This window comes from Athene cunicularia (genome assembly GCF_003259725.1).
Source record: "Athene cunicularia isolate RWA chromosome 2 unlocalized genomic scaffold, athCun1 chr2_part1, whole genome shotgun sequence".
Taxonomy (NCBI): domain Eukaryota; kingdom Metazoa; phylum Chordata; class Aves; order Strigiformes; family Strigidae; genus Athene; species Athene cunicularia.
Window position 1 is genome coordinate 9,592,126 of NW_020799095.1, and position 27,241 is coordinate 9,619,366.

Genomic DNA, 27,241 nt, shown 5'->3' on the forward strand with positions numbered 1-27,241 from the left:
TAAAGATACACATGGAAAAACTGAAACCTCATTCTGAGTATTGGGCATACTTTGAAAGAACTGCAATGCACTGCAAGAAACCCACAATTATCCTGTAACCAACCAAGGAATACACTACTAGCAATTCCAGTTGCTAAAACACAAAAAAAATTATGAAATTAACTTTTGGTATTAAAAAATAATTAAGAAATAATTACCTTTGAGATACCCTTTTACTTTGCTCATATATTTTGAGCTTTTGTGATAGACAGGCTGTATTTTTATGCCTCTTCACAGCCATGAAAGAGAGAAACCCACATTTTTTTAAAAATTGAAAGCTGAGATTCCCATCTTATCACACACCTCAGGATCTAAGGGTTTAAGAAACAAATATTGTGAACGTCACAATAAACTTCTGAGAATTGGCAACACTAAGGGCAACATCTTCATCAAATATTAGTGCACATCCTCAGCCAGGGAGAAAACAGTCCTTGGCAGTTGCATGTTTTGGGTCCCAGAAAACAACCTTACAAAGAAAAAAACCTAAACAAACAACAAAATAATAGCAATGAACAAATTCACCCTGTCTTCCATTACATGATTTGTAAAAACATGGATTTAAAGATTTATTAAAACCTCAGTGCTGACACCCCTCACTTTGCTACCGCCATCACACACGTAAACAGCAAGTATATCCTATATGGATAAATTATATTCCGGCAGCCAAATTATAATCTGCCAAATGTGCTGGGTTTAAAAATTAATACACAAAATTTACAATTATGACTTCTAGCAGCAAGCTGACTGCTTTGTGAACATCCCATCAGAAGCAGGGAAAGCACAAAACCAATGTAAAAAAGAACATAGTCTTCATGAAGTCTACAAGAAACAGACCTATAGTCTACAAATATTTACAACTATGTACAACTGAATTCATACTCTGGACAGTCCTGAATGCACCCCATGGCCAGCTCTCATATATCAAGTATGTGCAGCATCAGACCACATATTTATGCGTTCCTGAAACATTCACCAACAGCATTTGCACCCTTTCCTTGCACTTACTCAAACCATGGGAGTTTCTGACCCTTTCCCTTTCAGCTGCTCAAGAAAGGAAGGTCTCAAAATACCAGCATCTTGAATAAGAAACCAAAGCAAAAGAAAAGGTCCACTCCAACTATTCATTTCCCATATGCCTCTGCTCTTTGCTTTCTTTGGACTTGCTCCAGAGACCACTGAGATCAAGAGAAAGACCTATGTATTTGCCCAGTTCTGCAATTTCTAAGAGCCATTAAATGTTACTCTACATGCAACATTCTATTTTGTAAGACAATTTCCTAAGTTCAAACTTCAGTTTCTTTTCGATTCCCACATTCTCAGGACAACAGCTCCTTTGTTCAAGCTTCCATAGTTATGGGAATGTTATCTCCAGTTTAGCCTTTAATATTGAGCAGAGTCAGAAAATAATCATCCTCTTGTTTGAGATGTAAAGATTTATGCCTGCTTACATTTTTAAGATACATAAACATTCAAACATACTTACAAAATCTAAGCAAATTTACTCTTACTAGAGCCATTATCTGACTGATGATATTTAACACAAGTTAGTTTAGTTTCCTTATCTCCCCCATGAAATAGTTTTTTCAAAATCTGTTACAAGAGTAAAATGACAACATCCTAGTGGAAAACAAGCTTTCTCCAGCCTGTCTGCAAGGAAGCAGCCAGACTGGGGCAGTAAGGTTTAGTTAGCAGGAGGTCAGCAGAAAATAAGAGAGGGAAGCAAACCATTACACTTAGGGGAGGGCCACCCAAAGTTGAGACACACACTCAGTGCTGCAGTGAAACTCTGTGATTCAGGAAATGAACACAGACATGTAAGACTAGAGAACAGCAGAAAAAAAAATTACCCTAGTCTGAATTCCCAAGTACACCTGCACACAGTAAGGAACACAAGGACCTGTCCACACCACAGTCATGCCAGTTCTGCAGGAGAAGATGGAGCTAGCTTTAACCTAGTCCCAGGTTTCACTGCATGGCTCTAAAATCCAGAAGTATCTGCAACATAGATGCTCATTCAGAAAGTTAAACGCACAGCACTGATTCAGTGCTGCATGTTTGTTCTCCAGCTAAAAGAAAAATGAACTTAAAAAAAGAATCACCATTTGTATAAACCCCAGGCAGTCTTCTCCCCACTCCTCATGTCCCCCCATCCCAGAGCTTCTCCAGAAGACCATTCTCTCTCCCATCTCTAAGACTACCATGTTCAAGATCAGCTCAATTTTGACAGGGGGGAACAGAAAGCCTTTTGAGTCTTCTCTCACTTTTGAAGCCTTTGTATTTTTTAATCCCTGCTCTGCCAATTTTTTTCCCCTTCCCCCATCCCCTTTAGTGGAAATTTTCTACTCTTTACAAGCCAGTCTCTCTGCAGAAAATTGATTTCCCCTAGGATACAGCCATCCTACTGTTCTATGCATGGTCATTAATGACCATCCTGTTCACCAGAGAGACAGACGCAGCAGCACTCCTCCCCAGCTCCTTAGCACATAAAGTGCACAGGGGAAAAGCAGAACAACCTCACAGCTTAACCATACCAAGAGTTTGTCATCTCCAGAAAATACCATACAAAATCTCCCAATGAGCTATTATGAGAATAAAGTAATTCTTGCTGGTTTCTGTCACTTTTTACTTCCACTGCACTAGATTACAATTTTAAAATCTTCTCCAAATAATGACCATCATGTAGTTCCCCCTCTCCCAGAGCCATGTGGGAATGAACTCTAAATCAGATGTGACTTGAACTTACATTGTTTTTACATGAACACTGGTATCAGCGTATTCAGGGGCAGAACGCATTTCAGCACAGCCCGCAAAACCTGTCCGAAGATATAAGAAAATATCTGGGTGCTCCACTTTTTGCTGTTTTAGCTGCTTTGCAAGCAGTGTACCTGCTGGCTTCACTGTCTCTGAGAGATCTGCATCCTTGGAGTGACAGACAATACTCCCCTTAGCTCTTGGTGACTCTGATGCCAATGGGTAAAATAGAACAACTGTACTCAGAAAACAGCTGAAGCCTTCCCTATAAACATCTTGTAAGTTGACTCCCTGCTTCCTCCTTGACCCATGGATCCTTGCAAGAACTTCCCCTTTTTCTTGCTGGTACAGGGAGGTACAATGGCAGGCTGGAAACCATTGGGAAGAAGATGGGGTAGTCAACAGTGTTTCTTCCATTTCCAACAAAGGAATTTTATTTTTTTTTTTAATGAAGTTAATCTTGCTTACTGAGTTGCATCACTAGCTTCAGCAGGACCAAAAATGAAAAATGTATGGCCCAAAGATGGGTATAGAGCTGGGTTGATATTTTTAGAATAATTCAGCTTACATCTAGTGAATCTACCTCAAACAAGTAACAGCAGTGTCTTTAAATCAAAAGGTACATTTAAAACAAAACATAAAAAAATCTTTTTAGTGACTGTTGAACGGAAAAAATAAACCCTAAAAATTAGTTCTGAAATTGGGAGAGACACTTAGCTACTGAACTGCAACTTGGTCTGAAAAAGGTCAACACAGCTAACTCCTGATGCAGCACTTCAGAAATGTTGGGGTGGGTAAACTGCCCAAGCCAAGAAATTTGTATTTAAAGATCACATTGTCCAGCTATGCTCTGTAAATTGTTCCAGGATTTCTTTATATAATTCTCACTAATGCTGGCTGATGTTAGCTGAGGAAATCCTCTGCAGACAAACAGGACAATCCACCCCACTGTATGTTCCATAAAATCACACGCTCTATGGAAATTTCCAAATACTTCAGCACAATATGGGTGAGTTAAGGATAAAGTTTCAAGCCTGAACTCCATAATTTCCTGTCTTTTGCTAGTCTACACAGCTCTTTAATGTTATGTTAATATCATTTTTGTGGGTGTGATTGAATTACCCACCGCTCTTGATGCCAGCATTAGTGGATTTCTGTGTAATAGGAGAGCATGCTTTACTGCGCATACTGTTACTAAATACCATTAAGCAGACCAGCTGCAGACCTCCTGATAGCAGGACTGGAGGGCTACCTCATTAGGAGGCGACAAGCACTTTACTGCTGGCACATGGCCTGAATCCTGCAAGCCCTCAGCATGTCAAACTCACCTCGATGTCCCCACCAGACAGCCTGCCACAGCAGGTCCCCTGGCCGAAAAAAGTGCCCAGCCCCAGGAATCTGCCAAAAGCACCGAGATCCCTCTCACAGGCTCAACATCCCGAATCCTCATGGTACTGCCATGACTTGGCAGTCTGAAAAGATAGAGATGTATTTACTTGGCCACATGTCGACTGCAGGTGCAACCAAGGGCTGCTAAATTCTCCACTGAGACTGTGCCTCACACACTGGTGACAGTTACTAACTAGTGGTATAGTCCTTTAAAAATCTCTTTCAGAAGTGTTACTGGAGAGATTAAAATGCCATGCGTGCATGAGTTCTAACAATTCTAGGGCAACCTCTAAAGGGAGATTTAACGCAAGCTTTCTCATCAATACCCTTGTATTGCTAACCAGCACCTATTAAGCAAATGATGCACCCAACAACTGTCAGAAATATCCTTCTTTAGAGGAGCATTGGACTAGGGAAGAAAGCCAGGGCAGGAGGCAGGGGGCGGAATGGAAAAAAAAATGACAGAGGACAAGGAATTTAAGTCTATTCCACACAGTTGGCTGAATACATTCTAAACTGTACTGACAGACAACATCATCCAAGGAGTTGCAATGTATGCCAGTCACTCTTCTTTTCACTCTGACCCACCTCTTCCTCACCACAAAATGCCTCGTAGTCTGGCTGGTAGAGCTATACTTATACAACAGCAGTGGGAGACTCAGCTCCTAGCACTCACCTAACAGCAGCTCCATGTCCCCAGCATACCATGGGAACAGCATGGCAGGGACACATCAAGTACATTTGATGTGGTCTTGTGATCAAGAGAAATTCTTGTTTCTCTATATCTAAGTGTAGTAAGAACCAACAAACAAATGCAGGAAGCTAACAAGAACTAACAGTTGCAAGTCCATGTTACAACAAAACCAGGTTTTCCTTACCACTTGCTGAAAATAGAGATGAGAAAAATAGAAGTTCCAAAAGCGATGACAGTATTTAATAGTTGTATCATTATAGCCTGTCTCCCATGTCTGTAAAACCTGCAATCTATCACATCTTTAGTCCAATTCTTAGGCAATGAGCAAAACCATGGCATGAGCATACTGCCCTGCTCTGATTTAAACCCCACCAATGACTTGGTCATATTCCATTTTGTTCCACTGTAGCCACCAGTTTTCCTCTCCATTTAGAAGCAATTGCTTTGAGTTAATTTTATTCTGAGAGTCAAGAGATTGCCCTATATGAATCCTTCACAGCTCCCTGAACTGGCTATGACTGTACATGTGATATGTATTAATTTGTTATGCAGTTCATAAGGTACTTAATAAACTTTATATTGAAATATTTGTGCTAAATTATTGTAATTAAAAATCTTCATAGCCATACTCCATTGAACTGGCAATCCTAAATTTGGGGTTGATTTAGGTAAAGCAGAGAGGACAAGAAACATTAAAGATGAGTAGAGCAATTAAGTTCTATAAAATTAAGTTAGGTATGGCTTAGATCCAAATTCCGTACTTTTTAAAATAAAGCATCAATGTTGCTAACAGTTCTCTCATGCTATGGGGTTTTGTTACTCAAAGCCAAGGATGGACAGACACCTGATTTACAAATACAGGTAATCAAAACCTCAGAGGTAGAGAGATAAGCTTCTGCTGCTGACACAGTGCCAGCACCAGTATACTGGCATCTCTACTGAGAGCATGTTGCACCTCCTTACACTCCTGCTAGGACTCCATAGCAGCTTTTGAGCATTATTTCTCATGCTTAGCAACATAGATGTTCCAGTGATACATCTCATCCACAAACATATACAAACAGATATGGCTACATAAACTACATATAATAACAAATCTCCATAAACTGAAAAGGAAAATATTTCTAACCTCCAATAATTAGTTTTTAAAACATTTAAATGATGCCTGCAGCCCTTGATGAATTTATCCAAAGGCTGGAAAAAAAATGTCTTATAATCAGAGACTTAAACAGCTCCATCTATTTTGATTAAAGAAAAAAGTCTAAACTGTGACTTGATTATTGTGATAGGTACATCTGGGAGGAGGATGGAGGGAGAGGAAGAGAATCTAAAAGGTCTTTAATCTGATTACACAAAGAACCACCAGGTAAAAAATCAACACCAGAAAGTTGATTTGGAAATGGGTCAGAAATGCTGACCAGGGAATGCAGTTAACAGGAACAAACTGTTAGCAACAGCAGTAGGTTTGCTGTTGCTTTCATAACTCCAAATCCAGAGTGGGTGCTTTTCTGGAACATACTCTACATCAGAATAAATTGCTATATGCAGTCCAGGAGCAAATAAGGGAAATTTAAGGACCTGAATCAACCAGAAGATAATGGTAGACCATCTCTTGGTCTCTTCTGAATCTTAAATTCAGTGAATCTGTGAATTATTTTATCCCTTTTAGTTCCTAGTTCCCTACTGTAAAGAAGCTAAAAAGTTAATGCTGTTCTTGAATCAGTGAATTACAGAAAATAATTGAAGTTTCATAATTGGATTATAACCCCGGGAGTACATGGAAATACTGAACTGGGAAGCTGAAGGAAAGCATGTCTGTTTCCTTTTTTTTTATATATATGATCACCAGGCAGTAATAGCCATAAATGCTGCACTTACTACCTGTATTACACTGAAACAATAACATGGCTGTGATCCTGCAATAACTGGTATTTGAACAGACTGCTGTGCTACCATGAAGCTTATATGAGGCTAGGTGTCTGTTGGCAGAGAGCTTATTTCAGAATAGGACCTATATTTCCACACTGCTGTTACCTTCATTATTTTATTTGGAGTTGTCCCCAGAGCTGTGGCTAGTTACTTTCCAACTCAATTCTAGAGGTCTCCACCTTCCCTAGAGCTCATGATGGGGACACAGAAAATATATGCTTGAAGAAATAGAATGCCTTTTCAGATCTCTGTCAGATCAACATCTTTAAAAAATTAGGCTGAAAACATTCCCTCATTCCTGACTCTGTGTTATAACGAGGCAGGCATAAAACCTCTGACGTAGTTGCAAAAATTCTAAGAAACTCCTTCTCTAGCAAGCATCTTTAAAAAAAAGAAAGACTTTTCAGTTTCTAACACAAATTTAGCAGCAATTCTTGTCACACAAATAATTCCGGGAAGTTACCAAATACTTGGAATGAAGGACATTGCATGCTGCATAGCACAGAGCTCTAGTCCATGCTTGTTTGGAACAGTATGGGAAAATCTAGCAGCTGAACACAATGACATTTTTGTTTTCGTGCTGATAATATTCAATAGCTTTGCCACCAAAGTTGGTCTGCCACTTCCCCTTGTATAGAAATTACAAGCATGCTCTAAGATTCTTGCCATTAGCTCAAAGCAGGTTATTCCTGGGGGCAGGGGAAGGGGAGAGGGGTGGGGGTATTAAGCATAGCTGGTGTTTCCTTCCAGCAAAGCTTTAGGACAATGTATTCCTCAAACAGATCAGAACATTATCTGCGTCATACCTTCTAGAGAAAGGTTACAGAAACATTTCAGCTACACAAATGTCAGAACATGAACAGTGTGTCTCCATCCTCTCCCAAAAGTTGGTGACTCCTAAGGAGTATAAATCTCATCCCAGTCAGAGAACTTGCTACTTCCTCCTCTGCTCTCTGCACATGCAATACAGCCATCAGTTCTGCTCTCCCTCTGCTGCCATGAATTCTCAAAGCACAACAGATCAGAAAGACCCACAGAATTTAGGAGAACAAATGTGAAAAATTCACAGACAAATCTAAAAGATGTGGATGAGCTTCAAAACAGAACCACCAAACATGACCAAAACTTTCACTGCCACTATTCGCATTAAAAAAACCCCACGACTCAGCGGACAGCAGTAAAGGAACGTTTGTCAAAGCACCAGCGCATCAATCTGCCTCCTCACTGAAAAGCAGAAACCAAACATCACTTTTACAGAACGCCTGGAGAGGCTGGAAAATTCAGACTGTCAAGAGTCCCATGGTCACAAAGGCCCTTCTACAAAGCAACACGCATGCTACAAAGCCAGGCATTTGCCTGACAGACATTCATGGTGCAGAGCCTGTCTGTCCTTTGGACAGGTTTTGGCCATGAGCATTTTCAGCCTCTGAAATGCTTACATCAATAAGAGGACGATGGCCTCATGGATGGATGGTGACACTATGGTTGACGGGCTGCACAAAAAAAATATAGTGGAAAAGTGCAGAAAGAAAGAGGACAAGGAAAGCCTGGAAACATGCACATATCTGAACAGGTCAGAAGCAGCTCATTAAGTGTGTTTCCCCACTATCTCAGCATCCCTCCTGCACAGTAAGCAAAACAAATGGCTGTTACAGTCATGCCCTTCACACCGCTACACAGAAGATTCAATACTTCTGTTATGAGCTCTCTGTTTTGTTGTGTTTTGGTGGGGTTTTTTTTGTGGGTTTTGTGGTTTTTTTTTTTTCCCAAGGACTTTAATTAAAATTCATCAGAAGAAATGTTTTCAGCAGCAGTGCCTAAGAACGCTGCCTCCTCCCCTATCTTCCATTAAATCAGGTTCATCCAACTTGAAAGGAGATGAGAAACTCTCACTGGCATTCTGTCACACTCCAGTGAAAAGACTGGGCACATTCAAAACAGAGAAGAGTGCAGGTGCTCATTTATTACTTTACGCAGATTATTTTTCTGCCTTTCTTCCTGACAATGGGAATGTTCACATCCCAGATGGAGCTCTCTGTAATGCTGTGGGCATTTGCTGACCTAGAGTTTTGTTTTCCCTGATGAAAAAGGCTAGGTAAGAAGAGGATTGGTTCATTGCCTACTAGGGCAACTTTAATGTTAGTTTTTAACAATGGAAGACATTTGGAGATTATTTTAATGGGGAATGAACAAATAATTTTTTAATTATGACATCAGATAAAGGGAAAAAAAACAACTGTGCACATCCATACCCACATTTACACACTGCAAAGACATAGTATTTATATAGCTGTGCAAAACTGCAAATCAACTGATTTCAGAAACCAAGATCTCTCACATGAAATACAAGTTCACTGCCTTGTACCATTTCAGGCCCAAAGAGCAACACCACAATGTTACTAACAGCATTAATAAGCATCATCACTGTGAAGAGGTCTTCAGTGCAAGAATTAATAAATCATGTCTGTGTCATTAGGTTCCTCTGCTTTTACGTCTACATTACACATTGTTAATGTTCACCATTTGGTTCCTGATGAAAGGCATTTTAACTTAAAACTATTAACCTGAAATTAATTTATTTTCCTTTTCTCACCCCTCCTAATAAACTTTTGGGTAAAGTCTGTCATATAAAGAACTTGAGAAGAATACAGATTTCTCCAAGCTAACCCCTCAGTCTGTTTTTCTCTGGACTAAGGGACAGACACATTAACAAATGAGAGGAACAAATTCTTGTAATTCCCTTACTGCTTTGAATCAGCATATTTAGTCCAGCAGAACACCTTTGCTGTGCTTGGCCCAACAGTACACACTTCTTGGGACTTTGCTTTCCTGATTTTACTTGGAGTAACAAAGAAAATCTGGGGGCTTTTGCAGGTTTTTTCCTTCCTCTCAAGTGTGGGCATTTCTTTGGTTCCCATGAAGATTGATCTCTTCAGCAGGTTTCAGAGCCATTCACAGTTCTCCCATTACCAGGATACACTGAACCAAAACATCCAGAAAGATTTAAGCAGGAACTACTCTCTCTGATGCCACATGGTTCCTATATGAGCTAATCCCACTGAGTAAGCACTCTCACCTTCATGCCCTTTCAGTCTCTGCTATACCACAAAGCAATGGTGTCAGCTGATATCAATTACAGGAGAGACATAGACTATGTGGTTCTGTTTGAATTAATATTGAAGTGCAAGTTGCTATAACATACACAAGGTTACAGAACACAGCAAATTCCTTCACATCTCCAAAGATTGCTTAAAAATACAGGATTAGACACAGGCTAACACTGTATTGCCAAAGAAGTCTTAGTTTGGGTTTTGTCTTCACCAGGGCTGAGATAAGAACACCAGTTTACACTGGCTACCAATTTGGTCTGGCTTCATTGTGGAACAAAGGATTTAATCCAAGGATTCTTTTGGTATTTTTGGTTTTGAGCTCACTATGAAGGTTTTATTATGGTTAACCTTTGTTTTATTTATAGTTCACAGTAATTATTTTCAATTAACATTTTAATGCAGAAGAAAAGGAGAGGAAGGGAACTTACTCTCCCCCACACCTTCATTTCATCAGTTCTCATAATATGGACTTCTTGTTATTTTCACAAAAGTAAAATAAAAACATCCAGGAATGTCAAACTCTTGCTGCCTTAACACACAGCAGAAATGGCCATCATGAACTTGCTATAAAGCTCAGCCTAATTGAAAATGTTGTACTTGTTGCAGCTATTAACAAGAGACCCTATCCTGAAAGGTATCTTGAACCCTCTGAAACCTTGAACTCAGCAGTTTTCTGTGGGGGCAAAAGGAATGCACACAGTTCATTTCAAAAATAGTCTAGGATTTAAGTAATGTGTGTATTTTCAATTAATAACCCCAGTTACATTATCCTTGAGTCTAGCCTTTTAGTAGGATCTGAACACTAGCAGCCTGAATCTTTATTCAGATGTTCCACAGGACAAAACCAAGGACGTTCAGAAGGAAATAAGCAAAAAAATCTCACACTTGATGACTTGTCAAGGAGACAGTCAGGATACCTTTAGGGGAAAAAAAAAAAAAAAGAAAAAAAAAACCACACACTCACACAAAAAAAAAAAACACACACAAAAAAAACCACACCCCCCCCAAAAGCAAACCCAAAACCTCAAGTAATTTGCACAAAATAAGGATCTAGAAGCTATTTAGAGAATGCAACACTCACAACAATCATGAATCACATGATTCAATAGGGATTTCCCATACCTGGAAAACCATTTATCTGGGAGATTCTGTCTCATTTTTCTCAAGAGTCAGCCTGAGCAGCATTCAGCTCTTCAGGACTTTAAACTGTTGGTTTACATCCTTTCATTTTACCCTGGACCACAAAGAATGCAAAACTTGAAGGGTGACAGGATAACTAGTCCAAATAAGAACAAAGCAGATAGAAATAGATTTTTGAAGGTACACTATAGACACAAGGGGAGAGGACTAAGTTAGGACAAAAATGTAAGTAAGTTTAAACTATCAAACACCAGAAGTTTGAAGCAGCTTTCTTTCAGACTATATACTGGGCACAAAAAATTCATGACTGAATCAAGATAGACAGAAATTATCTTTTGAATACATGCCAAAGTCTTAATTGTGCAATGCACAATGTTTGTGGTGTTTGGTTTTGGGGTTTTTTTTAATTGAATATTGAGGGGTTTTAAGCCAATTTTTCCAAATGGAGGGGGGGAAGATATATTTTATCTCTGTTTTCCCAAATTCCCTTTCTCCTCTCCAAAACATTTTATCCTTTAAAAAATCTGGAGCATAAGTCTTCTTCAGTGAAGACATGTAAGAAAATACAGACAGAAAAGACAAAAATCTTGAGACGGTGAGTTTTTGAAATGAAGAATGCTTCAAAGTAATAACGGTCAAATGCTTAATTTGTGTTTCAGATTTCTTTCAATCTGTCTCCACTGGGATGTAGTTAGTGAGAATGGGATGTGTCCAGTATACAAACAGGGGACTAAGCCATCTGTGTATGTTTTTGAGAGAATTTTGGAATTCTTCGGGATGAAATATAACACCATGCATGAAAATTAGAGTGAGAGATTATTAATATTTCAAAGATAATAATTTATATTCTGCTTGACAGTGACACACCATGCACATTTTTCTGTCTATAATCTATGATTTTACATCTTTGATTGATTATCTTTCCTTCTGACGAAAGGTTTTGACCGGGAAGATACATACATAATGGTGTGTAGCACTGCAGAAGCAGAGACTGTGTACCTCAGAAATGATAATCATGTGATATTTACTATTATTTTAATGAAATATGTAAAAATCAAAATTTTAAACGAATAAGTTCTTATGATCAATATGATCACAGATGGCTATAATGCCTCTTTAAAAAAAAAAACTCAAGAAAGTTTAAGGGAGACGAAGGTCCATTTTTGGAAGTTCCTTTACTCAGTGTCTCTGAAAATCCAGATGATGATACATATGTAAAAGAAAAACAGCTTTCATGCTGGACACATGTTAAACCAAATAGTGAGTATCAGAACCACACAAAAAGAAAATCTTGCAGTAGCATTTTTTATTTATTTACTCTGCTACTGTACAGCCTATGATGACTTGTTTTCCTTTAGTTGTATGAACAGTTTGACAGATTACTGTGACAAGGTTACTCTTAAATTGATAAAACGTTTGATAGTGTCGGAACATTTGTCAGAAACGTCTGACATCATGTGTAATGGACTCTGCACTTCAAGCATCAATGGTACTCCAGTTTTCTGTTTAGTGTGTGATACACACGACCCAAAACCACAGCAGAAATACAGAAAAGCAGACAGGATTCACCAAAACAGCCCCATATTTTATCAAACAACTCTGGTTAAAGGGGTTCTCTTCCATAACTCACCTGGTAAAATGCAGTTAAATAAAAAATGTTATACATCACTTAGCCGGTGGCCTCCTTGGTGGAATAAACCTGGAAATGGTATGGGCTATGACAAACATACACAACCAAAAGTATTGCCAACATTCCCTGTTCTTCTGAGAGAGAAATACTGTGGTTTTAGAACATTATTCCTCAGACCTGCCAAATGTCAGACATTACAAGTGACAGTTGTACTGCTGGCAGCCTTGTCACATGCTAGAGCAGAGGAAATGGGTTCAGAAGGGCTCATTCTAGGCACTGGCAGCTAGCTTAGGGGAACCAGCGTCCTGGGCATAAGCTGGCTTTGGTGAATATCTCCCTTAAATGCAGCTCTCCAAAAACATTGTACTGCAAAATAATAACAATATGGTTTATGGTTTGGAATTCAGGTTTTCACCTCACATCTTGTAGCATATTACACCAATACTTCTATGCAGGAAGCCTAAAAGCCAGCACCTTCTGCTGTGTTGTGAATACCTGTTCACATAAAGTCTTTTAACATGGTGAGACCTAAGCTAAGAGAGAGCTCTACAGAAGACAGTAATTTCTGAAGAGACAAATTTATGTCTTGCTCATATAGCAGCAGATTGGTGCTATACATACTGCCTGTGGTGGGGGGGAGAAAAAAGAAGGGATTTGAACCTTTAACCAGCTCTACTATGCAACCATCTGCAAAGGTAAAGAAAATGACTTCCAATATATTACTTTACAAATCTAGATGCTGCCATGACAAATTCTTGTCTTTTCAGATGTTTAAGTTTCCCTATATCACTTTTCCCTTTTGCTGTGATAAATACTTTTAATATTCTGGAAAAAAGACAGAACAACTATTTGGTTTCTCCTTACTTCCATTCAGCCAAAGGACAGAAAATCAGCAAAATGAACGTCAGCATTTTTCTTAAAGAGCATCTGTTCACACAGGAACTCCATGATAGCAAGACAAAGCCCTCTAATCATAGACCAGATTAAATTTAGTGGTGCGCATTAAAAATTTTGCCACAGTGCCAAAAGGAAGCTCTCAGATACTTAATGTGCACTTCCCATACACAGACAAGGGGTAGGGACGTGCTCTCTGAACTTAATGATTCAAGTAGTGCAGCTCATACCAGAGTCTCACACCATGACTGCAGCACTGAGCGCCAAAACCATGAGGCTCCTCTAGGAATAGTTAGTTCATTCCTGATCGGCTGAAAGAATTTGTCTGAACTCGGAAAGGGTTAGACTGCAAGAAGATGTATAGCAAAACGGCTTTTTGAATGTCAGTAGACTACAGTTAATTTATACCTACTGAGGATCTGGCCCTTGAACTGGGATTATCTGTGACTGTCACAAGTGAGAAGTGTCAATGAATGTAGTTTGTACAAATGTCAGACAGGTACACTCACAATTCAGCTTGCATGAAATATGAAAAATCTTCAGCACCCTATACTCCTGTGAACAGTGAGCCAGTTCTACCTGTAGCAGCTCTAGTAGGAGAAAGTGAGAAAGTCACAGGGAAGCGTTTCAAGCTCACATAATTTTGCTAAAGTTCTGATATCACTTCATTAAGTCTGTTAGTTCCAGTCCTAGCAGGCATGTCCACATAAAGACGAAACAGGGAAGTCTTCCAGCACTTTTGGTCAAAATCAGGAAAGGCAGAATGACGTAAAATTGTAAAATCCCATTAAATTGTTAACTCCTATTGCAAGCTTCAAAACAACAGCCATTTGGATTGAAGCCAGTAGATCAGCCCCAGACTGTTTATTACTTTCCCAAACTTCATTTATTGATCCGTATTTGGAAGGCTCATTTGTAACGAAAAATATCAGAGACGCTATTGTCTTTTGCAATAGACTATTCTATGGCAAAAGCACTGCAGTTCTGCATCATAAAAAGGGAGGATTTTTGTTTTTCAAATCTCTTCATGTTCTTATTTCAACACAAAACCCATGTTATCCTACATTCCACCCAAGCGGTTTCTGGTTGGAATCTCCAACTGGATTATTCCCCTCCCATATGTCATCAATAGTAATCAAGACTCTGGAAATCCAATCAAGTTCTCATTTCTACTCATATTACCAATTATTCAGTCCAGTGAGGAGGGGTTACAGAGTGCAACATTTTGGGAAACAGTTCTTTTGATGATGCACAAGGAGCAAAGAGCTCTCTTCTGCTGCCTCCCCAGTTTCAAAAAGAATAAAACACAACTGATATTTATCAGTACAATATGCAAGCATGACTCAAGATAAACAGGGATGTAGAAGGTGCTACTTTCTACAGCATAATTTTTCGGTGGAAGTGCAGTTAATTAGACGTTAATTAGATGGCTACAAGACCACCTTCAGCAGGTTTTATACTTTTCAATCTTTGAGCCCAGCAATATGTGATACAGCAATCAAAAGATGGGATAAATGACTGAGGTGGGAACACCCATGTTTTGTTGTGCACCAAGTTGTGATTCACAGATCACTGTAACTATAAAATCTGTCATTAGGGAGGTTTGCTTGACAAGCAAATTCTCCTTTTAACATAAGAAAGAAATCAGATTAAAATAAACAGAAGGCACTACGAAGGCCCTCACCACTCCATCCCCCAAAACTCGTTACCAGGTTTTCAACAGGCATTAATTACCTGTTCAAACGAAAGGAATAATGGTTAACCTTCAAGTGCAAGGGGCTCCTGATGTCTTTTTGTGGTCATACATAAGTGTAATCTGAAAGGCCAGCATGGACATTTTCCTACCCGAAGACACCAAGTATTTTAAGTGCACTTACGGCTGGCACAGCTTGATAAGGTCCTGGTCAGTGGTGCCGGGTGGAAGGCCTCGAATGTACAGGTTGGTTTTACTCAACTGCTCTCCGCTGCTGTTGTTGCTGCTGTTGTTGCTGCTGTTTGTGCTGGGGCTGGGAGGAGCCATGGGGTGGGGAGCTGGTGCATAGGACTGCTGGAAACAAAACAAAAAGGCTGTTACTGGAGAATAAAAGCATGGTGGACTCATGTGCTTTACCCAGCTAACTCCAGAGCTATGCACTGAGGGCATGCTTGACCTGCTCTCCCTGACCACTTACAGTTGCCCGCTCCTACAGAGCGTGCACTCACCCTGAGCCAGCAATGCCTTTCAAAATGCAAAATGGGGCCAAGATGTTGGGTTTAGCCATGGCTATGAAGTGCATTATTTTTCTTTATTTTTAATGTGGAATTAAAGTAGCTAGATTATGAGTCTATTTTATCTTGATCACAAAATAAAGCTCTGAAATGACAGATACTCAGGAGTAACTGGTATTAAAAAAAGAAGTTAAACAGTCTGCTTTAAGAATACTCTAAGACACAAATAAGTATATGTAGCCAAAGGTATGGAAGCTGATGACAGAAGGCTAGTTAGTCTTTTCTAAACATGAGCAGCATCCAGGACATGCACAATCAAGTGGCAGAGGGTTGGCTAGCCTTAAAGGGGGGGGGGGGAATCAAAGCAGCGTGAAAAGACTCTGTCATTATGGACATCTTTTACAATAGAGAAATAGGGTTTGGAAAGCATGATCAGGCTAAGACCTCCTGCTCTCAAAACCTTACCCACTTCTGAACCACCACAAACCACACACAACTGAGAAATATTACTTCAAAAGGGAAGCATTCTCACAGGGAAAACAATGCTCTTCCCTAACTCCCTGGTAAACACATACTATGCGGGAAGACACATGCATGCTATAAACATCACCGAAGCACCTCTGATCTGGGTTAACAACAGGGAATTTAAGCTGCTGCAACCATCCCTGGCTCTCTGACCATCAGAGTATTTACTTGTAGAACAGAGTGATTGTCAGGAAAATGGAGGAGTGGTTGGAAGGAGGAGGCCATGTCCTGTCACTGCTGTGACCAATGCACAGAAGCTGAGATCTAGGGCAGATCTAGGGGAGCTGGGGGATATGTCAGGCCAAGGCTCTGGCTGCACAGCTGAGGGAACTGGAGTCAGAGCTCCAGGAATGTAACTGCCTGCTGACAGGGGGAAATCCCATTTCCACAAGCTGATCAGCATTTTCTGCTAGCAGTAAGCATGGTTAAAACAGCAGGTAAATGACGGGACAATGCTAAGTTAAGCACGATGATGGACTAATAAAAGCAAAACATCTGCAATTTTCATTATAGTAACAATGACACTTTAGTGACTTCTAATATGCTTGTTCTGCATCTAGTCCTAGAACAGAGAAAATATTTAAGTCTGTGAGTAATTCCGATCACGCTAATCACGCCCCTTTCATTCCAGTGACCCTATTTTAGTGCTTATTATTAAGCACACACTAAACCAGAGCCATTTTTTAATCAGCAGCTCTAAACTTTTTCAAACAAGTTCCTTTACTTAGAAGAACCAAAAAAAGTTGGAGAACATAAAGGGAAGATCAGTGATAGGTGAAGCTCAGAGGCTTTGATGAAATACATAAAGCACCACACTTGCATCAATGCCTTTCCTACTGCCTTCTCCTTCCTTCCTAGATTCTCCCATTTAAGCCAGGAGGGTGGGAACACACCATCAAGTGTCAGAACATTAGAATTCCTCTGCAATCTGGCCTGGATGTAATGTGACTCAAGTAGGACCCATTAAAAGGAAAAATCAGTTTAATAGACAGCGCAATCGCCATGCTAGCAAGTAATGACATTCACTCCCATCTACAGTAAAGAGAAAGGGCAATGAGCTTCCTTCCCCGAGTATCTGCATAGATACTTTTGCTGACAATCAAAAGCACTTAATGCATACGGATCATATTTCTCTGCACACACATTTTAACACAGGTTAATCCCCACCCACCCGAGCTTCAATGTCATTCCCAGAAATAGAGAGCTGAAGCAGCAGCCCTGAGTACCAGCATGAGGAACTGGCCCTGACCGAGCCCCAGGGCTGTGGGCATGTCCAGAAAAATCAGCTCCATGCCACAGCCATGGCGTGGCTGGGTAAAACTGCAGGCAACAGTAACCTCCAACAAATACACAGACACATATATCTTAAAACATCCTGTCTGAAAGCATATTTAAATCTCTGGGTACTCCAGGGCCACAGTGGAGGTAGATGTGACTGTGTATAGCACATTTTTGGGTTTAGTATATCCAGAGCTCAGGAAATATCCTGTAGCAATCTTGCAGATTTTGAGTATTGGTAAAATTAAAAATTAAAAAAAAAAAAGGTCAAGGTAATATTCTGCTTTACCCCACACCTCCAAGTTTACCATACACACTGAACACACCTTAAAAACATAAAGCAAGGACAGAATTTTCTGTAAGACAATAAAGTGCTATGTACTTTAATTAAAAATTGTTATTATTATATATGTCTTAGCAGGGGATAATGAGTAAATGGCCTATTCTCACACCAACCCAATAAGCAAGAAAAAAAACAAGTGGAAATATACCTTTCAAACACAAAGAGCAATTTTCATTCTATTATAAGATCTTTATCCTCACACAGAGGAAAGCACTAGGGGCCTAATTCTAATTTAAGCTTAAGACATTTTATCCCTCTTGGCCAGCTGAAAGGGGACCTAGAAGTGAACATGAATTACATTTACACTCATTTTAAGGCCACAGCTACAAAAAAAAAAAAGTCCTCAGTATACCCAGAGAATTAGGCCATGGGATAGGTGGTCTCTCCAGCAAGAGCTGCTCAGACAGTAGGCACACACAAATACCCAGGTTCACAGCAGCATCCTGGGAGATGATTTAAGGGTAGGCAGAGAGGCAGCCACAGTCCACTTTGGAGAATGTTGATCTTCTCAGACCAGCAAGCACTGATGTATTCCAAACTCTCTTCACTAATAAATCTTAACCACTGCAGCCCACAGTAATTTCCATGCATATCCAATACCCCAGAATACCATCCACAGAAAAATTACAAAATTGCCTGTACTAGGGCTGATGACATCTTCTGGCCCATTGCCAGACTAAAAGCTTCAGGTCAGAAGAAAGCTTTGAATTCTTGTTTCCTGAGCCGATGAGTGTATGACTGATGGCAGAAGTATGCGTTTTGCCTCCAAATGAGCAAAGGGTCTGGTTTGTTAATCTCATGTAATAACTGGAGTGAAAGAAATGAATGGCAACCTGATGATGATCCCAGATATGGAGCACTTGCTACAGGATGGCCGATGACACTGAGGGGGGGCATTGCCTGGGGAGCCACCTGCGCATCCAACAGCAGGAAGTTTGTGCCTTGTTCTGATGTCGACCCCCTCCGTGTCTGGGGGCAAAGCACTTAACTTCTCTGCCACAAGAGTCATGAGAAGCCCTGCTTTCCACACTGGCTCAAAACACCCTGACACCAGCTGTAGAAGTCTGGGAAAGATGTTTTGCCAACACAGCCAAGCACAAGACCTGCAGCGCTAGAAAAAAAAAAAGTATTAGGCAAAATCTAAATGTTTTACTTCAAAAGGGAGCTGGAATTCAGAGCTGGCTTTGCCATTAATTTTTCGAATAACCAATGCAACCAACTCATTTTTCAATTCTCATGCTTCATTATTCAATGGGGAGTGTGGGGGGAATGAACTGGTTTGTAGATCATTCCAAGCAGCTTATTAATTTAGCATGGCTGGCTAATAGGATTTGTTTTCATCTTTGAAAAATGAATGAAATTTCTCCTTTTTTATTATTTAAAACTGAGAAATTAATGTTCTTAATTCTTATCCAGTCTCGGGAACACACCCTTGTGCTTAAATCCTACTGTTGAGCTCTCTGAAACAACGTGTCCCATACAAGTGCACACAGCGAAGCATGAATAATGAGATACCTTGGTCCTTCTTACTCAATAATCCAGAAATGCTGAACCAGAATTCTCTTGGTTACTAAATGAACAACACTCCTCCTTCCGACGTCCAACCTCCTCACACAAGAACAGTATTTATCTTCCCATGGCAACCTCAGTACTCTTATGTAGTTTTTCACTTGTTACAAGTTTAGTCTAAAGTTTTTTTCTTCCAAAGCAAAACCCTACTTAAAAAGACAAATTTCAAATATTTTTCACATACAATTCCTTTTGGATGGGAATCACAGGTCCCAGATGCCAAGTTGTAGAGTCTGCTTTATTAGCAGCAGCTGGCTCCTTGGCAGGCTTCTGAGGCAGTCGGGCTTGTGGTTTTGGAGTGGCCTCAGAGCCTAGGATGCAGCTGGACAGCTATGCTAATGGACTAGCCAATTTGTTTGTATTCACCTTTGGCTATCCCAAATTTGTACATTTTTACCCACTTGAAAGTAAAGTCTTGGAAAAATTCCCCATTAACACCAATACGTTGACTTTTCCTATTGTAGTGCATATTCTATATTAAAAAAAAAATTACTACAACACACAGTCCTGCATTAAAACATGCATTATTTAAGCAATTGTGAACATACACTATCCATTTCACTCTGAACAGTGTTTTCCAGCTGCTAGATTCATCTCACTTAGAGCCCAATTGCTACACAATTCCCTTAGCTCCCGATTGAGAGAATAAAATAACACAAAGTAAATACAAATAAATCGTGCAAATATCAGTTTACAGCTCACACCAGCAAAACACTGTTCTCTCTACACCCTACTGTACAAAGGAGCAATTTCTGAGAGCTGGAGGGTTCTTACTGGCCAATTATAGTAATGATGAGAGGATGCCACCAACTTATCAGCCTGTTTATGGGATTTTGGAGCTGATTGAATGGCAAATCTCAATTTAAGCAAAAGACAATCATCACCGTTGAAGAGAAAACAAGAGATAGGTAGGGCAAATATAATAAAAATAGTTAGATAAAAACCACAGCAACTCTTCTGCCTTTGGTTGGCTTCCTCAAGCCAAGGAGCAGCACCAAAAGGTAAGCTGTATTTCTTGTCCATAGCCAAGCGGAACAGAAAAGCGAATAAAAGACCCAACATTGAAACTGTCAACACAGAAACCTCGTGTAGTTTAGAAAGGCTGTAGTCAAGGGAGCTTGAGTCATAATTTTCTTCCTGAGTTTGTAGCACATTCACTGGTTTTGCAGAATCCAGCCATGAATATTGTCTAGCTCCCATCCGGCTAATGAAGGCCTGGAAAACAGAGCTCCTCTTGGACACTTTCCTACACAGTCAGGTCTTTCCCTAGACATCTAACAGAAAACAAACACATGTAATAGTGCACATATTTTCTAACCTCTCTGCACAGTGACAAAGCTTCCTGGACTGTTTCTGTAGAAGCAACAACCCACCGCTTGGCAACATTTTCCATTTGTAAAGGGATGGCATGTGAAAATTTAAGTAAACTCAGAAGATGAAGACAGAAAATAAGCTTCAAAGTCTGTTCCATCACAGTTCTTTCAATCAGGAAAACCAGACACACCTTAAGAGGATTTTGATTTCTCTGAATCCCTTCCAAGGCCTTTAAAAATGATTTGCTGGATAGAAGAAGACTGGTGAGTCAGAGCTGCTGGGTTAGGCTTTGTACTGCTACTACATCCCTGTGCTACCCCAAGCAAGTCATTTAGATTCCTTATATCTCAAGCTTACCAATCTGTAACAATTCTTCCTTAACTTTTCAAAACATATAATGCTGTATGATTACTGGATGAAAGATGCTATTAAGGACTGCAACATTAATTAAAGATGGTATATTATTAAAATTTAACTTAACAACTAAAGTTATCCCTAATTCTTTTGCAGATAAAAGTGATTTCTGCATAAAATGATTTTGCTACCTTGCACCTAAACTGAGTATTTTTTAAAGCTTTATTAAAACTCCAATCCAATTAACTTTCTCATTAAAAAAATATTTTTATTTTATTTAAAAACAGAATTATTCAATCACAGTGCTCTCTTGCTCATGCTTCTTGTATACACTGAACTTTTTCTTTTCATTCCACTCCAAATGATATCTTTAGTCCAATAAGGAAAAGGTGTCATTGTGTTTTGCTTACCCTTTTCACGCAGTCACTCGTGAAAAATTACAATTATGAAAAAAAAACAAAACCAACCAAAACTAGTCCCCCAATAGGCACGGTAGTCCTTCAACAGTCAGATTAAAATTAGGATTTGACAGGTCAGTAAAATACTTTGAGATCTTTGTTTCACACATAAAGCTGTTGAAATTAGTAGGCTAAATACTCCTGGGGCTTACAATTCCCTTGAACTTGGCACAAAGCACTAGAGGTCCATAAAGCATAAGCTCAGGCATAATTTGGCTCAATTTTCTCTGTTCTAGAATACATCTCTTCCAAATCATGACTGCCCAGCATTTTATAAGCACTTACAGATAGACAAGACATGGGAAGCAAAGCTTCCACGGGAAGATGAGGTAGTCCTTTATTGGACAGTACCTACAAAGTAGGTCTCATTTTATACAGTTTTCTGCATTAAAACTAACCAACCAACAGACAACAGCAATTCACTCTTCTTGTCTATCTTTAAGAGCACTGAGAGTTTAGCAATCATTTGCCAGGGTGACATACACTAGAAGCCTGAAAGTTTTCTCCCTGATCACATCAGCTATTTCCACCAAGATAAACCGAAATACGTCAATCCATACATCACTCCATTTGCCACCATTACCAATGAGAAACTTCAAAAGCAAATTGATCACGTGGAAAGTAGCTTATTTTGAAGTTTAGATAAAGTGGATTAGAACACACCATTAGGAGAGACTGATGGTCATCTCCCATGAGGATGAATGGGCACCAGCAAAAAACAGTCCAAGACAAGGAGACAGCACAGAGATGAAGAGCATCATTTGCAGACTGAGAATGCCCCAGCCATCACTGTCCCCTGGACTCTGGTCACTAAATAGATGTAAGCTGCCGAGCTGCCAACTTCGGTCCTTTGCCCTCTTCTCCCTACATGTTGCTATATCAAAGATAAAACTACTTATCCCCCACATAAGCAGTTTGCTGTTTATCTGTGGACTGCCTCTTGCTTTGGACTAAACTATGGTAGCGTCACTGAATTTAGGGCTTCTCACATCCAGACAGGAGAGTACAATTTAGTCCTTAGCACTAAAAAGCCAAAGACTAGGAATAAGAGCTGTGTCACCAAATAAATATTTTGCAGAGCGGAAAATAACCTTCACAGCCTTGTCTCCTCCCATTTATTTCATGGCAGGAGGCTCCCGTGACAGACCATTCCTGTGACATTATTTATTTCTCAGCAAGGGAGAAGAAGAATTCATTCTGTAGATAAAGTATTTTGGCACTTCAGCAAACTCGTAAACAATAACCTATATTCTTTGACATAAATTAGTGTTATTGCTTCATTATCCGATCCATTCATATTTTATTGATGTACTGAGTCTAAATGTGAACAGAATCTAGATCTTAAAAATACTAAATCTGGGCAATCTGGATGATAAAACATTGCAATTCCCCTAATAAGAATATTTTAGAGCACAGATCAAAATATGGCAGTAATTACTGACTGTGATACAACAACTTGGTGGTAAAAAAATAGGGGGACAATAACAAATTTAAGCAGAAATTACTGTTTGTGTTTACATTTTCACATAGCCAATTTGTAGACTACAATGATGAGTTGCCAGTCCATTTGAAGGTTAAGAATAAACATGCAGATTGAAAGGCTGATACTTAACTTTCCAAAATGTTTGCAAAAACAAACACGTTTTTAGTTCTGAGAAACTAAATTTACTCTCTGGGTATTTGTTTACATGCGGCAGACTAAAAGCATCTTGGAAATGAGATGCAGGAGGCACACGCTTCATTGCATTGCTTTTCTGCACACAGTCCACACATACCACAGCGTCAACACTGGTGCAAGAACCTGAGTATAATAAAAGCCCATCACATAGAACCGAATTTAAAGTACACAATAAAACCAAGACATCGATATCATCTCTTTTCTCTCCAGTTGAGAATTTGGCAAGCAGAGATCAGAAGCAGATGTTTTTTTCATTCTGTAGAATGAAAGCCCAACCAAAAAGGTTTTTCAAAATTTCCTCAGTTTGTCTTTCTTATGGAAGAATTAAGTGGGAAATCTGCCACTGTTGACATAAGCGTTGGTGGGATGGAGGAATCTGGGGTGGCAAATCTCCGCAGGAACCGCCCCCCATCATCTCCCCATGTTACCACAACAATCTTTTGTAGATGTGTACAAGGAACCTCTGCCCTCCTCCACCTAGTGCTATATAAACAGGAGTTGTGCCTCCCCCTCCTGCAGCCAAAGAAATCCTCAGAACACAGAGTCTGGGAAAGGTTTGTCCCAAAGATAACAGTGTGACACCATCAGGACAGAATTTGGGGCATTCCACAATAGCCAGAGTTCATGTTTTCTTTGGAACCCCTTGGACTATAGCAACACACTGCTCCCAGGCTGGGGGACAGAGGATGCCCACAGAAGATATGAGCCATCACAAACCTCACCGCATTTTTGCTTCCAGCACAACCTCCTCTAGCAAGTTCATGATAGCAAATAGCTTTTAAAAAAAATTGCCCACACAAGTCATTACAGTTCATGGCTAATTCCTCACTTTGGAAGAAGAGGAGGAAACCAACCTAATTAGACTGATGCACGTAATGTCATTTAAAGGGCAGCTAGAAAGCCTTCCAACAGTATAGTTGATACAGTGGGAATAAGAATCTAATGGTAGCAGTTAGGATTTAGGCTTCAGCTTATGGAGATAGTTGGCCAAGGCAGTGCCAAGCACTCATGCTCCCAACAGTCCTGAACACTGTACCACAAAAGCCTAAGGGAGGCAGGGAAGTTGGGGTGACCACATGTAAGGTCTGAAACCCCATGTTAGTTAGCAGCCTCTCTGTCCCATTCTAGGTACTTCTCTACATTCTTAAAACAAGTTGTCTGTGTAAGAGTGAGCTTCATAATGAAGTCACCATTATACATGAACTAGGAAACTGTTCGAGCCCACGTAAAGAGTTGAAGGACTAGGTCTCTGCAAGCCTTAAAGGAACTTGGTAATGAGATGAATTCCAGACCTTCATCAGGTCAAAGGCAACTTTGAGCATCACAATATGAACACCCCAGGAACACACAAAATGTTAGGTACCTGGGAAAGTGAGCAAGATTCACCATGACACATTTTGGGATTTAGGCACCTACATTTTCAGATAGTGTCACTAAGTGCTTAAACTCATACACTAAGGAAGTTGAATACAGATAAACACTCTCCCACTTTATTACTGTGGACTCTGGTGTCTTATAAAATCTCCATCTTCTCTAGATTTCATGCAGCAGACAAGCTACTATAATTGATGTTTAAATTTTCTTCCAGACATCAATCAAATCCACTTGAGGCAAAGTTTACAAAATAATTAATGCAAAAATAGAGAACTTCTTTAATCTATTTTTGGAATTTTCAGAATTACACTCAATTTATTTACAGGCATTTATTTTTTTTCCTTAAAATTCAACTTTCTATAAACGATATTATTTTTGAGTATGAATTTTATTAAGCATGCTGTGAGTGTGTAAGAAAACCCCAACACTGCTGTCTTTTCGAGACTATGAAATAAAATATTTCTATGTTTTTGTTTCCATTCATAATCTTGTTAGGAAATTGTATGTACTTTAGACTGAATTGAAGCCTAAGCACTAATCCTCAAGATACATCCTATATTCACACCAAATGCAGACTGAGGCAAAGATCTAAACTGATCAGCCCAGTTGCAGGGGTATTTGTCCAACTGTGCAAGTAGATGTCACAGCAGTTACTGCCCAGCACACACTTTGTTGTCATAAGTGGGGGCCCTGTGATGCCACAGGACTATGGAATGATGCATGTCTCCTCAACTTCGTAATACTTAAAGTCATTGGAAGATGACAACATTTCTTAGCAGCTAGTGAGATTTTTGACATTTGTTTTTGGTAGAATCTAAATAAAATCATGAACTTTTTTTGAAAAAAGTATAAAAAGAATGCTTCAAAAAGTCCATTTTGCTTCAAAATCAGTGAATCTGAATATGGATAAACTTGCCCTGCCGGTTAAACATGTGAAAGACCCATCATTTCCTACACTGCAATCCAATATTATTCCTTTCCCTTCTAATTCCTACTTTTTTCTTCAACGTTTCCACCGTCTGGTTTTTAGTACTTCTCAGAGGTAAAAAAAAGGTCTACATTTATGATGGTTTAAGTTTTCAGTCTCTTTCCATTTCTTCAACAACAGACTGTGCTTCAGTGCTTGTCCGAAGTTTCAAATGTCATTTGAGTCATGCACTCAGAAATCTTGACTCCATTAAAATATCCATACAAAACTAACTTGTAGTTTGGTAAAAGTAACCTGCCATCTTTTTTCTGATATGCTTATAAAGGCTCATAACCAGCACAGAATTTTAATTTCATGACAACTTTCCTTCCTCTGTTCCCTAAAATCTTCATTATTTTCTGCTGAATGTTGTAGGATGATAAGTATCATGCTAACATACACAGATTCAGCTGAAGATGTTTCACCCAAACCATTTTGGGCTTTGTGCCACACACTTTCTCATACTGTGCATACCAATATGAAGAACCTGAACTTGTGTGCTCAGAGCTAAAGAGCTTTGCAATGTGGGGAATCAACTTCTTCATTATGCATCTACATAAAATCCAATTGAACACTAATTGGGGTAATGATGTTTCTCCTTTTTCAAGCAAGAGGAATTCAGAATAACAGGATACATATGTTAAAATTCCTGAATCAAATCATCAAGTTTAAGGAAAAAATAAAAAAAATATTCTAACAAATTCATCCATATTTACTACGATTTTCATCCAAATTATCTATTTATTGATAAACAAGAGCTTAAATTTCTTTCTGCACTACAACATTGCCTTCAATCTCTTCTGTCAAACTTTCTGGCTTTTTGACCTTTTAATATTCTTCATTCACAGATTATTTAATTTTTAAGTCTACATTTTTTCTGAGTATTCTGGAAAGAATATATATTTGAAGTAATTTCAAGTAATTTCAATCAGGATAAGTAAAATAAGAAAGTCTCCTTAATACATTTCCTTTAAAATATTGTACCAAGCTTTACAACAGAAGCTTGAAGAATGTTAGTGTGTAACAATAAGGTTCATATTTTAAATCAGATACACATAAATATTCTAAGAGACTTAATACCATTTAATACCACTGTTAGAATCGTGTGCACAAAATGTTGAGAAAAAAGGAATTCAAGTCTAAAATGAAAAATCATTTACATTAAAAAACGAGAATGGGGAAGAATGACAACTCTAACACTTCTAACAAAACAATTATCAGATTGTAACAGTAATACACCATGTTACTAGCTGGAGCAGAAATTGGTTAGAAATACCAGGGCAATAAGGTTTCCTATGGGCACGTTGGCAGCAAAAGGAACCAAGGTAAACATCTGCCCATTGCTGAATAGGGCTGGGGAATAGGGACAGAGGACACGGAACAGACAGAGGCACTTGGTGCTTTCTTTGCCTCAGTCTCAAGGCTGCTGCCAGGCCCCTCAGGTCTCAATGTCTACTAGTATGGCCTAGAGTGAGAGGTGTTGCCCCAAAAGAGGAGCATTAAGGTAGAAACTACTCTAGGAAGCCAGTTACAGGTTACTCAACGACTGTGAGGGAGCAAGCCGATGTCACCATGAGGCTGCTCTCTCTTATCTCTG

General features: G+C 39.4%; 1 protein-coding gene across 1 annotated transcript in view; it reads right to left on the reverse strand.

Moving 5' to 3' along the window:
* The window catches only part of RBMS3 (RNA binding motif single stranded interacting protein 3), a 593,296-nt gene that overhangs the window by 324,297 nt on the left and 241,758 nt on the right, over window positions 1-27,241 (reverse strand). The window contains 1 exon segment of the mRNA XM_026842748.1: window positions 15,454-15,623. Within this exon segment, the coding sequence (XP_026698549.1) occupies window positions 15,454-15,623 (170 nt within the window).